Genomic DNA, 14,594 nt, shown 5'->3' with positions numbered 1-14,594 from the left:
TGAATATATTGGACCAGGTTGTGAAATGATTGAGCCATGTAGTGAATTTGAATAGTCAGTTTTGCAGCTGAAATGTAAGAGGACCAAATTTTGTTAATACTCTTAAATTTTCATAAGTCCTTTAAATAGTACACATTTACAAGGCCTTTTAAAAGCAAAAAGTGTGTGAGATCTTGCCTATTTAGACACATCTACAAGGCAAGCTACACTGACCTGTACATATCCCAACTCACCAGGAAGATAAGAACGGATTCGTGGTGGCATGGGAGCAGGTGATTCTACCTCCATGTTGCTTTCCAGAGCATTGTTTTGTGATTCGGTTATTACAGACATTTTGCTGGCTTGGTACCGTAGTGCTAAAGGAGCAAGGAAAAGTGGTATCACAGTAGCCAACTCACCAGGACTAATGTTCAAATTAAAAAATAATTGCATATTTTTGAAAGTTGCATAATTAAAATTAATAAAATAAAATAAATCAAAACAAAACAAAACAATTTCAGCAAGTGCTTGGGGAAAGTAGTCCTGCAGAAAAGCTGGGTGAAATTTAACAGTGTGAATGAATCAGCACTACAGCCAGTATTCCATTTCTAACCAACTCTTAATTACACACCCTCATTATTTAGTTAAATGGTTAGTTAACAAAATTGTTAACTAATGAGTTATCTCTAGAGAAAAAACAGAATTTCTGACAAAACTACCTTGAAAAAGAACCATAAAATTTACACATCTTTTTGATAACTTATCCCATGTACTTGCAAACACTCAAATTCAAAACATACTTGCTCGGTTTTATACACTCCATACATGCCTTGATCACTTTTTAAACAAAAACATTTATCTTGTCTCTTGAGAGAAAACAACCATAATCAGATTAAGATTCATTACCCTTGGGGAAATATGATTTGTTACTGGTGATCATTGTTACTAGCCACTTTAAGTTGTGTCTTAACACAAGGGTAGGATTTTTTTTCCTATAAGACACTACCAAATACCGTAATATGGAAAAATTTACACTTGACATCTACAAATTCAGTTTCACTAACTAAATGGTAGCAATGAATATCTTCAATTGTAAATGCAAAATCAGAGTTCATTTTAAGGTAAGACATAGAACTATTCATAATATACAGTTCGTAAACTGGCATTTACCTTCTCTTGGAGCGGGAATTCTTGAGACCGTTGCCCTGGGGTTTTGACTCTGAAGGGAAAAAGTGTTATATTTGTGAACATCTATAGTATGTCTAGAGATGTTTAGAAGTTATTGGGCTGTAATTTTAAAAAAAAATCTGATGAAAAATATGAGCATCTCTACCCAGACCACAAGCCCCAGATCATGCCATAAATCTCTCCTGGGTGTGCACACAACATTCAGGGACATACAGTCCCTAACACGGGTAAATCCAGCTATAGATCACATTACCAGAAATTGGAGGATACTCCAAAGTTTCAGCCCTGCACTTTGAAATGGTTGCATATAAACTGCTGGGTCAGTTATAATTCAGAACTAATACCACTGTTCACACATGTCGGTATTGCTATCCTTTTTTCCCTGTGATCTGTAGCATGGGGAATGGAGGAATAGCTCTTACCTTTTGTGCTCTTTGTTATCACAGCAGCACCTAGAGATCTAGAAAGCTCCTGGCCATCACTGGACACCTTTGTTGGTGTCTCTGGAGCTCCATGGTCACAGCTTCAGCGACAAAAAGGCACAAAAGGGTAACTATCCATTGGGTTGGCCTGACTGGACATTCAGAACTCCACTACCACAATTCAGGAGCAGAGAAACAAAAAGACCTTGGCAGAATCTGGGGATGGTCCACAGCAGCAATGCTTCCGATTGGCCCCAGATTTAAGCACCCATGTAGATGGGCATTAAGAAAAAAGACCAAGCAACTCCTCTGAACAGTTTAACAAAGGTTTCAGGATACCACTTTTAGAGAATTTTTGATTTTATTATCGCTCTAACTTTCCCATTCTGATTATAAAGAATTCTCGTCTCTGTGATTCACACAGAAATAAGGCAGGTCAAAGAAAAAATAGAGAGATCTATAACTTTCTCTGATAACCTATGCACTAGCCTTCATTAATTTCTGTCTACAGACAAATTGTTAATACAAAGCTACATATAACTTGCAACACAAAAAACTCATAAATGTTAAAAAGTTGTATTAATTTGCATTTCTTATTCAAAACATATTATATACAAGGGTAGTTGTGCCCCAAAAACATAATAAAAACCATAATATTTTCATTGGTTCAGCTCCAAAACATACAATTCATTATACAAGCCTTCAAAGCTTCACTGGCCTCTTCATCAAGCAAACATGTTAAAAACCATACAGGACAAAAAAGGTAACTACTTAAAAATTGTAAATCTATATCCTGCCTGAGATGTTGTCAAATGAGATGGTATTGCGGATTTCAATGCAAGCATTTCTTTTTTGGTCTTGTGAGGATTAGGGGACAAAGAGCAACAAAAGCAGATAATAAAATTTCAATTCCAGTAACTTATCCTGAGACCCAGATAATCAGATTTTAAAAAACAAACAAGAAGAAGAAAGCCTTGCCATTCAACAAGAAACCTTATATAGTATGTCCTACTGAAAATTCTCAATAAAAGAAATCAATGAGTCCTTTCTAGGAGAGAATTCGACAACTAGAGCTGCAACCAAGGATACCCTTGTCCTGCGTGTCAACCAAATAAAGCAATGAGATGTGGCATAAGGCCTCTGCTGATGACTCCAGAGGAATAGCAGACTTATGTGCAAGGGTATTCAAAATTATCCTAACCTGAAACAACATAGGGCTTTATGAAAAGAACCAGGTAAATTGAGTAATCTTGCTGGCAACCTAATGTATCAAAGTCTGACTTCCAAGAAAATGGGGTGAAGATTCTAAAGGAATGGAAGAAAGAGTTCCAAAGCAGTTGAAGCACAAAATTCTAAAATAAAGGAATGTAAGTTGATGGGAGATTAAAGTTTTGTATGTTTATAAATTATTCACAAATCTACAAAGTCCCTTTATTATTTTTGCCTCATCATATTAAAATGACTAACTGGCCCACAAGAATAAAGTACACTATAATAGGTGTAAAACTTTTGTGAAAGTCTTGAAAACCATTCAAGAAACTAGTAGAGACACAGCTGTTTATATGCCACAGGTAATATACTTAGGTAATACATTTTGAGAAGGTGTGCAGAAAGGATCTGGTGCTTAAATACTGTAAAAGCACCAGATCATGTTTGATCTCAGAGGCAAAGCAATGTTAGCCCTGTTTACTACTTGAGTGGGAGATCACCAATGAATACAAGGTGCTGTATCCTATATTTCAAAGGAAAGAACTGGGGACCTCTTCATATTCATTGGCTAAGGAACCCCTATGAAATTCATGGGGTCACCATAGATCAACAAGTGACTTGAAAGCATGTGCACAAAAAGTTGTGGCAAAACCAAATTAACAGTCTTATAGGAAGTAGCTAAATGAATGCAATATAATGTACTGTGTCATTACTACTACTATCTTAATCTACCTTTATATTCTACTTCTCATGAAAGCATACGTAAGAGTTTGTGGACTCTTGCTGCTTGTTCAAATATCTGAGAAAATTTCTCAAAATCACCTACCTGTGTGGTTACATTTTCCTGGAGAGGAAGACTCTCTTTCCCATCAGCAGCAACTGGGGTCTTCAACAGCTCTGGATTTATTGCTACCACATCATCAAAGTCAATCTTCAAAGGGAAGAAAACAAGAAGCAAAGATAACCCGTACTAAAACATCATTATTAGATATTGTCAGTCCATCAAAGAAAATTATTTGTTCACAATATCAAGTTTGAAGGATGAACAATACATTAATTGCTACTATGATCTGATGTTTACCAAAGCAACCTGCCCACCAATGTCACCTAAACCCCATACAGTTCCATGGGAGACGGTGTACTTCGAAAGACACTAACAAAGTCTGTTCAACACATATGCTTTAATCTCTGGGAACTAATTTTAGTACATCCTAATCATCCTCTGATTTCTATGGTGAGAAAGTCCCATGTGCTTGCTAAGTAGTTAGTACTTACTGAAATAAATGTTAGCAAAGACTGGAACTCCAAAAAGTGAAGTATTTATTGTTCTATCTACAATTAATGACTTAGCATATATTGTTGGCCTCACCCTCTTAGTTTTGTGCAGAAATAGTGAACAAGTCATGTCCTCTCTGTCCAACTGCTTGACCTTAGAGTGACATCATAATCCTATTACTAATGCTTCAGTATTCCAACAACCACTTCACTGAGCTACAGAGGCAAATAGCAAGCATTTAAATAAACCCCAAGGCTCCAGACCAGCTAGACCTCTCTTATACATATCACACAATATTAGAAGAAATCACTCCTTACTATTAAAACAGAAGTAGATGATATCCAGTTTTAACCACACATTTTAAACGTTTATCTTACATGTAATCATTGTTCTGTATATTTTAATATGCATCTCATAAAAATGTGTTTTATTATGTGTATTCTGCAGAATGGCCTTAGATGACTCTTTTTTTTAGCAATATTATAAGTTGTTTAGAGCCACAAGGAGAGGCAGGTAAATACTATTATTGTTCATTGGTAATGTTTCACAAAACACAATGCACACAAACATCTTCGTATATATGCTTAACACAAAAATATGATAAAAAGCATGTAACCTTATCATACTTGTGTGTATTCAGATGTTAAGTCCTGCAAAGAAAAGAAGAGTTTCCTTCCAAGTGAGTTAGGACTGCAATGTAGATTATCTGACTTTAAAATAAAGAAAGCTCAACTGCTTTGGGATCTATTTCCACATTATACACCATTTAACAGTGCAGGAAAAACATGGACCATCTAGCTCTTGTTACGCTTGTAAAGAATGACAGCCCTTTTTGAGGAAGACTGCAAATTCAGAATATAAATAATACAAATTAGTTATGCTTTAAGTGTGATAAAAGTTCCCAAGGTTTGCACTGCTACAATGCATGTCCTATTTATAAACATACTGAATTAAGTCTACATCATGTTGCTTAGGTGGAATTCCTATGAAGAAGAAGAATTTTGGATGAAAAAAGACTCCTAATGTGAAGAGATGATGGAATTGCTACTGAATTTTTTTACAAAGATGTGCACAAAACAGTTTACTAATTCTCCACAAAGCATTGTGTGCATTAAGTGTGGGGACTGGCTTTACTTTACACTTTAAATAAATCAATTTAAGTAGTCTGCACTTTAGAACTGCAATGCTATACATGTTCTGTGAGATACACATATTGAATTCAAAGAGACTTACTATTAGAGAAAAACCTCCAGGTAGACACCCTATTTCTCACCTCCTTTCCTTTGATAGTGCTAGTCTCTGTCCATTCCACTGATACAAACATTTTTTCCCAATTCACATTCTTGATAGTGGCATCGTGGATTACACCTGAATTTTAAAAAGACATTTAAGTATGCTTTTTCATGATATTTATAATGTCAGCAAGCCAGCCTCATGAGAAAATATGTGCTTTGAATTTTTAAGTAATCTGAAACATTTATTGAAAAAATGGAATGCAGATTTTACCACAAAGATATAAGCAAGGGGCAAGAGACTAGTGGCATATCATAGGTAACAGTAGGTACCTTCCTCTCAATGGTCACAATAAGCAAACCTGTTGCATCACTTTCCTCTGGATCACTTCCTTGGTGGTCTTAAAAGTTCATAATGAGATTCATGCTTTATATATTGCAGCTGATAAACAGATCTAATTTACTTGGTGATAGTTGCTTGTCAGACCAGTGAATTTTATGTCAGACCAGTGTTAGGACTATTACAATATTGTGTGACTAGCAGATTTTGGAAGTTTGTAAGCACATATCCTTTTAAAGATATACCAGCTCCTTTAATGCTGTGCGAACCTGAACTCAAAAAATCCACTTGAGCCAGTTGTGCTTTTTAAAGTAGAAAAGAAAAATACAGTGTTCTCTCACTTATCGCGGGGGTTACGTTCCAGGACTACGGATTAATGAAAATCCGTGAAGTAGGGATGCTACTATTTTAATATTTAATATTTATTTATTTACCCCATTGCTTCTCCTCCTCCTCAGGGCTGGCCCCTTGCTTCGTGCCTGCCATGTTGCTCTGGCTACCTCTGCTCCTGCAGCCAGGGACGAAGGAACACTGCTCCGCCCGGTGAGTTAGCAAGAGAGCTAGCTAGCTAGGGTAGTGAGAGAGTGGCAGCGGCAGCAGGAGCCTGGAAGAGGCAGCCACGCTTCTGCTTCTGCCGCCGCTCCAGCCAGGCCACACTAGAAACGTGGAGCGCTCACTCACTCACCAGGCAGAGCAGTGTTCTTTCTTCCCTGGCTGCAGGAGCAGAGGAAGCCAGAGCAATACTGCAGGCACGAAACAAGGGGACAGCCCTGAGGAGAAGAATCAAAGGGGTAAATAAATAATTTCACAGCCTAAGAGCAAATCTGCGAAAATCGAACCGCAAAGTAGCGAGGGAACACTGTATACTAAGTGAATGAACTACAATGTTACAAAACAATTCACTGTAGCTGATCTCACCACAGGATCATAACAAACTTTTTTCAGTGAGTCTTCTTGAAATGAGGACAGGAAACAAAAGTAGTAAACAGTTCAGTTTCTGTCTCTTTTGTGGAATCAGCATGCCCTTGACTGGTAATCGGATGAGCCTTCACTCTCTGCATTAATTTCAGCTTCTAACCGCCACATATCAGCTACTGGCTATGAGTATACTACCTGCTACTCCCAACCACGTTTGCAAGCTCAATGCTTTGTTTTATACAGTATGCTGTATAACACGCCCAACTAAACCATAACAGCTGCTCTACTGTAGTAACTTACTGGTTCTGATTCTTATTACAGTAGAGTCTCACTTATCCAAGCTAAACGGGCCGGCAGAAGCTTGGATAAGCGAATATCTTGGATAATAAGGAAAGGTTAAGGAAAAACCTATTAAACATCAAATTAGGTTATGATTTTACAAATTAAGTACCAAAAATCATGTTATACAACAAATTTGACAGAAAAAGTAGTTCAATACGCAGTAATGTTATGTTGTAATTACTGTATTTACGAATTTGGCACCAAAATATCACGATATATTGAAAACATTGACTACAAAAATGGCTTGGATAATCCAGAAACTTGGATAAGCGAGGCTTGGATAAGTGAGACTCTACTGTACTTAGTAAAAGCCTATAGTAAACTATTAGTAACAACAGCCCACACTGCAAAGTGAAACTGAAATCTCAGAACACCTACTGCCTTTTTAGTTTTGCTTTGTTAAGTCCTTACCCTGGGGGGGGGGGGGGCGCGGCGGCGCGCGGGCGGGCATTTTGTGCAAAGAGCCACTTATTACAAGACTATAAAACTGAGATTCATTATGGTAACCTGTGTGCATTATAGTAACCGCATACCATTCAGTCTGAGAGCAGAATATATACTCCTGTGTAAATAAAACAAAAAGAAACCAAATAAAATCATAAATTTACAATGGGCCATTGGCATCCTCTGAGGTTTGGTTCCAAGAGCCCCTCCCACAGATACCAAAATCAATGGATGCTCAAGTCCCATTATAAATAATGAGCTAATAAAGTGGTGTCCTTTATATAAAATAGAAAAAAAGGTTTGCTTCTTGGAGTTTTATTTTCAAGCCATAGATAACTGAATCCATAGATACTGGGGGCCAACTATAGTTCTTCATACATTATGTAGTTATTGTAGAATTTTGTGCTACAAGATGTAATGATGATTGACAATCTGAGCACTTTGAAATGCTGATTAGATGAATTCACAGAGGCTACAGATATTGATGGCTACTAATCAGAATTGCTATATGTTCTCCACGATGAAGCTGTATTGGTAACTATGAAGTTGGGTCAGTAGCTGACGAACAAAGGATGGAGGACATATACTAGACTCCTAGGGCCCTTCCACACAGCTGTATAACCCAGAAGATCAAGGCAGATAATCCACAATATCTGCTTTGAAGCTGATTATCTGAGTCCACACTGCCATATAACCCAGTTCAAAACAGATAATGTGGAATTTTATACAAGTGTGTGGAAGGGGCCTCAGTTAACCGACACCCATGGGGGATTGGCAGATGCAGGGTAAATGTAGTTTCTGGTTGCTTGGGAGTTACTATTCAAAATAAGCCTAATACTATACCATACCATAAACTCTTGTATTGATCTGAAATAAATACAGAAAATAAAGACAAACTTAATGTAACACAGTATTACTGTATTATAAAAACTATGGTAATTTGACTGTATTATGAAAATTGATTTTATTTTTATTTAAAGTATTGTTTTTCGTATTTTTCCTGGCTGCTCAGAGTTTATGTAGTTGTCTTCAAATCCTGTTGATATGCTTCGGCGAGATTAATTGTCCACTTTACCAACAGAATGTTGGCTTAAATAAGCCTTTGGTTTGACACACCTTAGCTCTTACCTTCGCAAATGGATAGGTACTGAGTTGTTCATTTTTTATGTTTTTATTGCAATCAATTTTACCATTTTAAGAATCATTGTTTTTGTATATTTTAGCTTACATGAGCACTACTTTCAGTGGAAAGGCAGCAGATAAATGAATAAGCAAATATTGATTTAACATCATATCATGAGATACAGACTGGGCAGACCTTTAAGGTCTAGCAAGGAAACCTCATTTCCACACAGTCTAGGGCCAACTTGCATTTTAAAATTATCAAAGAAGGCACTTTATTGGGGGCAGCTCTAAAACTATGGAATGTGTTGCCGGAAGAAATTAGATCAGCTCCCACCCTGATGTCATTTAGAAAAGGTGTAAAGACATCAGCTTTTAATTTAATTTTCATTGAATCCTAGCACCTTGGGTTGTATGGGGAATTTTAGACTGATTTTAATTTTATTGCTTATAATATGGCTGATGCTATGGAGCATTCACTGAACTCTTTTTTTAAAAAAAAAAAGTTAATAGTTTGTGTTGCACTGTATATTTCAAAGATGATATGAGCCACCTTGGGTCCACCTGGAGAAAGGCAGCATAGAAATCCCAATAATAAATAAATAAGTAACACAGGCTTCTGAAGCCTGGAGGTGCTATGTGTTATGTAGTTTAACAGACTCCTAATTTATTTATTAATTATTGTTTGTATCCCGCTTTCTCTCTGTCAAGGAGACTCAAATGGTTTTAGCATTGTGTTTTTAAGAAGTCCTGTATTTAATTCTATTTTAATGTGCTCTACGTGGGGGTTAGCTTTGAAGACTGTTTGGAAGCTCCAAATGATCCAACGGACAGCAGCCACATGGCTCACCAGAGCGGTGTACAGGAAGCATGCAACCCCCTTGCTACATCAGCTTCACTGGCTGCCAGTCTGCTACCAAACACAATTCAAAGCGCTTGCTTTAGCCTATAAAGCCCTAAACCCAGCTTACCTGTCCAAATGTAATTCTCCATAAGAACCATCTCAGAAATTAAGATCGTCTAGTAAGACCCTGCTCTTGGTTCCGCCTCCTTCGCAGGCATGACTCATAGGAACAAGACGGGGTTTTGTCAGTGGTGGCCCCTTGGATATGGAACTCCCACCCCAGTGACATTAGATCAGCCCCTTTACTCCTAGCCTTTAGAAGAAAGGTAAAACCCTCGCTGTAGGATCAGGCTTTTAGTAAATAGGGCACTGCAATGACAGATTTGGAATTTATGGAATTACTATGGAAAAGGCTTGGACTACGACTGTGGATGTTGTGATTTTTAAATGTAATGTAATGTTTTTAAATGCTTAACAGGTCTAAAGAATCTCCTGAAGTATTGAAGACCTAGGCCCCTTCCACACAACTGAGTATCAAGAATATCAGAACCCAGAATATCAAGGCATAAAATCCCACAATATCTGCTTTGAACTGGGATACAGTATATTGCAGTGTGGACTCTGATAACCCAGTTCAGAGCAGACATTGTGGGATTTTCTGCCCTGATATTCTGGGTTACAGGGCTATGTGGAAGGGCCCACAGACAGAAATTAGACATGTAGTCTTGGATAATCCAGGGCCCTTCCACACAGCTCTTTATCAAAGAACATCAAGGCAGAAAATCCTACAATATCTGCTTTGAACTGGGTTATCTGATTCCACACTCGGATAATGTGGGATTTTCTGCTTTGATATTCCGGGACACAGGGCTGTGTGGAAGGGCCCCCTGTCTTGCAAAATAGTTGGGCCACAAGAGTACTGCCACTCCAAAAGAAACAGGGAAGAGGACAGTGACGCATGCGCAGTAACACGGCACCGTGAAGCATGCGCAGTGAAGGCAAGAACACCTTGGAGACATTTCAAAGCGGGTCGCGTTTCTTCTCAGCCCTTCACCTCAACCTACCATTGCTTCGCTGAATACTAATGGTCAGTCCGTGCTGAAGGCACCCATAAAGAGCACTCGACTCCATCCTCTCCCAAACAAAGCAAGGAAGCCGCTCCTCTCTTTCCCTTCTGAATCGGGTATCGCAAATGAGCAGCGCACCAACGGCCACCGTTTTGAAAGGGGCGCGCCGCAAAGCCTGCCGGGAAGCGACGTCGCTCAAGGGTCCGTAAACTCCCTCGAAACTACCGTTCCCAGCATGCAGCGCGGCGCGGCGCTTTCTCTCAGAGTGCTGAGTCACGCTTTACGCACTTGATTGACAGCTTGTTTTGAAACAGGAGACTCCTTGTGAAGTCAGCGGGCTTTTTTGCCTTGCAAGCTTTGATTGATTGATTTGCTACATTTATATGCCGCCCTTCTCACCCCGAAGGGGACTCAGAGCGGCTTACAAATTAAATTTAAATACAATATTATATTATTAGCATAGGGAAACCTTTACCTTTACCTTACAATACTGGTAATAAATTACTATATTGTACTGTATCAATATATTGTATCAATATATCAATATATTGATTGCCAAGGCTCAGTGCTTTAATTTCACAAGGTCTTTAGCCTTCTTTGCCAAAGAGAGCTGGTGTCTCACCAAACTACAAATCCCAGGATTCTGTAGTATTAACCCATGGCAGTTAAAGCGATTTCAAACTGGATTAAATCTACAGTGTAGATCAGGCATGGGAAACCTTAGGCCCTCCAGAGGTTTTGGACTTCAGCTCCCACATTTCCTGATGTTGTGCATTTTCCAGGTTGTATGGCCATGTTCCAGGAGCATTATCTCCTGACGTTTCGCCCACATCTATGGCAGGCATCCTCAGAGGTTGTGAGGTCTATTGGAAATTAAGCAAGGGATGTTTATATATCTGTGGAAGGTCCAAGGTGGGAGAAAGAACTCTTGTCTGTTGGAGGCCAGTGTGAATGTTGTAATTGGCTAACTTGATTAGCATTTGATGGCCTTGCAAGCTTCATTCCTGCCTGGGGGAGTCCTTTTTTCGGAGGTGTTAGCTGCCCCGGATTGATTCATGTCTGTAATTCCTGTTTTCTGATTGATGTTCTTTTTTCGCTCTCCTGATTTTAGAGTTTTGTAATACTAGTAGCCAGATTTTGTTCATTTTCATGGTTTCCTCCTTTCTGTTGAAATTGTCGACATGCTTGTGGATTTCATAACGTCAGGGGAAAATGCTTCTGCAACATGGCCATACATAGAGCCCGCCATGAAAGCCTTCGACAGCCTCATGCCCCTTCCTAACGGTATTTAATAAATGTGAGAACTGAAGTAAAGAATCTTAGAAGTTCCCAAGTTTACCTCTGAGTAAAGCAGAGCGTTGCATTTTGGTTTCAAAGTAAAATTGCTGCAATAGATTTTTTTTCCTCTATTTTTTGACACAGAAAAGGGTAGCTCCACCAAGGTGGAGCCTCAAAAAATTGGTTACAAACTCATAAATGTTCCTCTCCACGGAAATCTTTAGTAAAAGGCGAAAGATTTATACGATCTGAAGAGAAACCAGAGTATACTTTTTTCTGCTGCTGCCACGGCCCTCACAATATCGCCGCCTGCTCTTTAGGTGATAGTGACACCAGAAAAGCGACTATTACTTTTGCTTTTCAGAAGATTATATAGACATTTCGGCATTTCTATCTGTTCTTAATGTTCATGTTGGCAAAGAATATTAGCTCAAAATGCGGCAAACCCCTTCCCTTTAGCGCAATGCACTATGGTTGCAAAAATAAGCAAATGAGCTCCCGGGCACTTCCGCCCTCGCTTTTGGGAGAGGAAGCATGGTCTCTTTTTTCCCTTGTTTGCAGTTTGTAACAGAGATTCCTTACAACTATATTGTTACTTTCCCCAAAAGTAATGCGAGGATATGAAATGAAAACCCTGCTTGGACGAAATACTTTTTGGACTACGATCCCATGATCCCTAGATATTGACTTTCTGACCTGGGAACTCTGGGACTTGTAGTCCCAAAGCAACGTTTGGGAGTTCTGAGATCCTGGATGGTATTTTTAGCTGCATGAAATTTAAAGGCAAATCACCCTGATTTTTGCCGTATGCTGGACTGCATCTACACTAGGCATGGACAAACTTCGGCCCTCCAGGTGTTTTGAACTTCCACGTGCTTGTGGATTTCCATGGCTTCTCTGTAGTTTGACAAACATGTGGACAATTTCAACAAAACGGAGGAACCAATGAAAATGAACAAAATGTGGCTACCAGTATTTTAAAACTCTAAAATCAGGACAGTAAATCAAAAACAACACTCTGGAAACAGAGGAATTCCAGACATGAAACAATAAGGGCCAGCGAATCACTTCCCAACAAAGGATTCCCCCAGGCAGGAAGCAGCCAAGCTTCGAAGCTGCAAGGCCATTCAGTGCTAATCAAGGTGGCCACTCACATTTGCCTCAAGCAGACAAGAGTTCTTTCTCCCACCCTGGACCTTCAACAGATAAACCCCACTTGCCTAGTTTCCAAAAAAAACCTCGCACCCTCTGAGGATGCCTGTCATAGATGAGGGTGAAACGTCAGAAGAGAATGTTTCTGGAACATGGCCATACAGCCCGGAAAACTCACAGCAACCCAGTGATTCCGGCCATGAAAGCCTTCGGCAGCACAAGAATCAGTTTATCAGGGGGGGGAAACTCCCTGAACAATATAGATGAGAAATCAATTTAACTGGGAGTAAGATTTTGTTTTTATGCCCCCCTCTGTTTAACATTTTCTCCAAAGGACTTGTTTCTGAAGATGAAAATTTTAAATTACTGTTTTTATTGTAATATTTTGGTAATATCAGTAGCAACGCTTGGAAAATTGAGTTCTGCAACTACAGTTCCAATTATTCCATAGTACTGGTCCAAGTGTTGTCAAACTGCGTTAATTGGGCAGTGTAGATGCATCTTAAACCCGGTACTTATATTGCAAGGACAAAAAACTGTTAGCCCTTCAGAAGTTTTGGACATCAAATCCCAGAAGCTCCAACCAGCATCACCAATGTTTTGGGGGTTTTTGTGTGTCAGGAGCGACTTGAGAAACTGCAGGTCACTTCTGGTGCGAGAGAATTGGATGTTGCCCAAGGGACACCCGGATATTTTACCATCCTGTGGGAGGCCTCTCTCATGTCCCCGCATGGGAAGCTGGAGCTGACAGATGGGAGCTCACCCCACTCCTTGGATTTGCACTGCCGACCTTTTGGTCAGCAGTCCTGCCGACACAAGGATTTAATCCATTGTGACACTGGGGGCTCCTATCACCAATATTAAAGGACTATAAGCACTGACTGTAGAAACGTCTGAAGAATGAGACTTTCTACTCCTGGCATACAGATCATCCTCCCTTTGATAATAGTCATTACAGAAGAAGCAAAAACTCCCTTTCTTTCTGACCAATTCCTAAGTCTTATTTATCCCAACCCACAACTGCAAACACAAACAGAAGCCATTGTCATAGTGATGATCCCAGCTGCTCTTGGCTACTTGGCTCTGTTCCTCTGGCAAGTTGGCACCACACCCCAGTTACCAGCATAGCAACTCAGAAACGCTATATGCCCATGTAGCTCTTTCCTTCAAAGAAGTGCAAGTGGGCAATACCTTCCAGAGAAATACCTTCTCACGATGACAGATTTGGCGGTCTTCCGCTGTCCCAGCTGTGAGATGGGCTTCCGTTCCAGGAAACTGCTAGAGAAGCACATGGAAAAATTCTGCATCGGCCGAGAAACAGCTATTGTAAGTGATGTTGAATAACGGATGCTAAATACAGCAGAAGCACCGCATAAGGGCAAAGAAAGTAGGAAAAGAAATAGAACGGACTGCTTGCTACATTGTCTTCACATTAATTCCATTTTATTGCAACCCAGTTATTGATTTTTCTCAGCAAGATTTGTTCAGGAAATGTTCATCTGAAGCTGAGAGAGAGTGACCTGCTCAAGGGCATTTAATGGGTTCCCTGGCCTATTGGAGTGTTAGTTTAAATTACTACACCATAACCAGATAGGTATATTTGTTTGCTATCTGATATTCTGACAAAAAATTAACACTTTTTGTCCCAATATTTTGGAGCTACTGTTATAGGTATTGAATATAGGAGGGAAATAATTATATACAGGCGATTCCCAAGTTACAAACATCAGCCTTGTGGTTGCCTCCAAAGGGCCATTGAATCCATGGACAGAGAATCCGTG

General features: G+C 39.4%; 2 protein-coding genes and 1 non-coding gene across 4 annotated transcripts in view; 1 reads left to right on the top strand and 2 right to left on the bottom strand.

Moving 5' to 3' along the window:
- The window catches only part of kif2c (kinesin family member 2C), a 34,333-nt gene extending 23,772 nt beyond the window's left edge, over positions 1 to 10,561 (bottom strand). Inside the window, exons 1-5 of the mRNA XM_003220207.4 lie at positions 10,381 to 10,561; positions 5,348 to 5,442; positions 3,625 to 3,729; positions 1,150 to 1,198; positions 234 to 356 (exon numbers count right to left, since the gene is read on the bottom strand). Coding sequence (XP_003220255.1) covers positions 234 to 356; positions 1,150 to 1,198; positions 3,625 to 3,729; positions 5,348 to 5,442; positions 10,381 to 10,447 — 439 coding nt within the window. The 5' untranslated portion in view covers positions 10,448 to 10,561. The remainder of the gene's footprint in view (positions 1 to 233; positions 357 to 1,149; positions 1,199 to 3,624; positions 3,730 to 5,347; positions 5,443 to 10,380) is intronic.
- A 320-nt stretch (positions 10,562 to 10,881) lies between these two features.
- The window catches only part of ccdc17 (coiled-coil domain containing 17), a 51,187-nt gene continuing 47,474 nt past the window's right edge, over positions 10,882 to 14,594 (top strand). The window contains exon 1 of one of the 2 annotated variants that reach the window (XM_016993224.2): positions 10,882 to 14,139. In XM_016993224.2, coding sequence (XP_016848713.2) covers positions 14,029 to 14,139 — 111 coding nt within the window. In that variant the 5' untranslated portion in view covers positions 10,882 to 14,028. The remainder of the gene's footprint in view (positions 14,140 to 14,594) is intronic. The other variant, XM_062979631.1, reaches the window with a different exon arrangement.
- Positions 11,814 to 11,929, bottom strand: LOC134299061 (U5 spliceosomal RNA). The gene has a single exon (XR_010006208.1). It is a non-coding gene; the product is annotated as a U5 spliceosomal RNA (small nuclear RNA).

Source organism: Anolis carolinensis, chromosome 4, assembly GCF_035594765.1.
Source record: "Anolis carolinensis isolate JA03-04 chromosome 4, rAnoCar3.1.pri, whole genome shotgun sequence".
NCBI lineage: Eukaryota > Metazoa > Chordata > Lepidosauria > Squamata > Dactyloidae > Anolis > Anolis carolinensis.
This window is presented reverse-complemented; position numbering and strand designations above follow the sequence as displayed.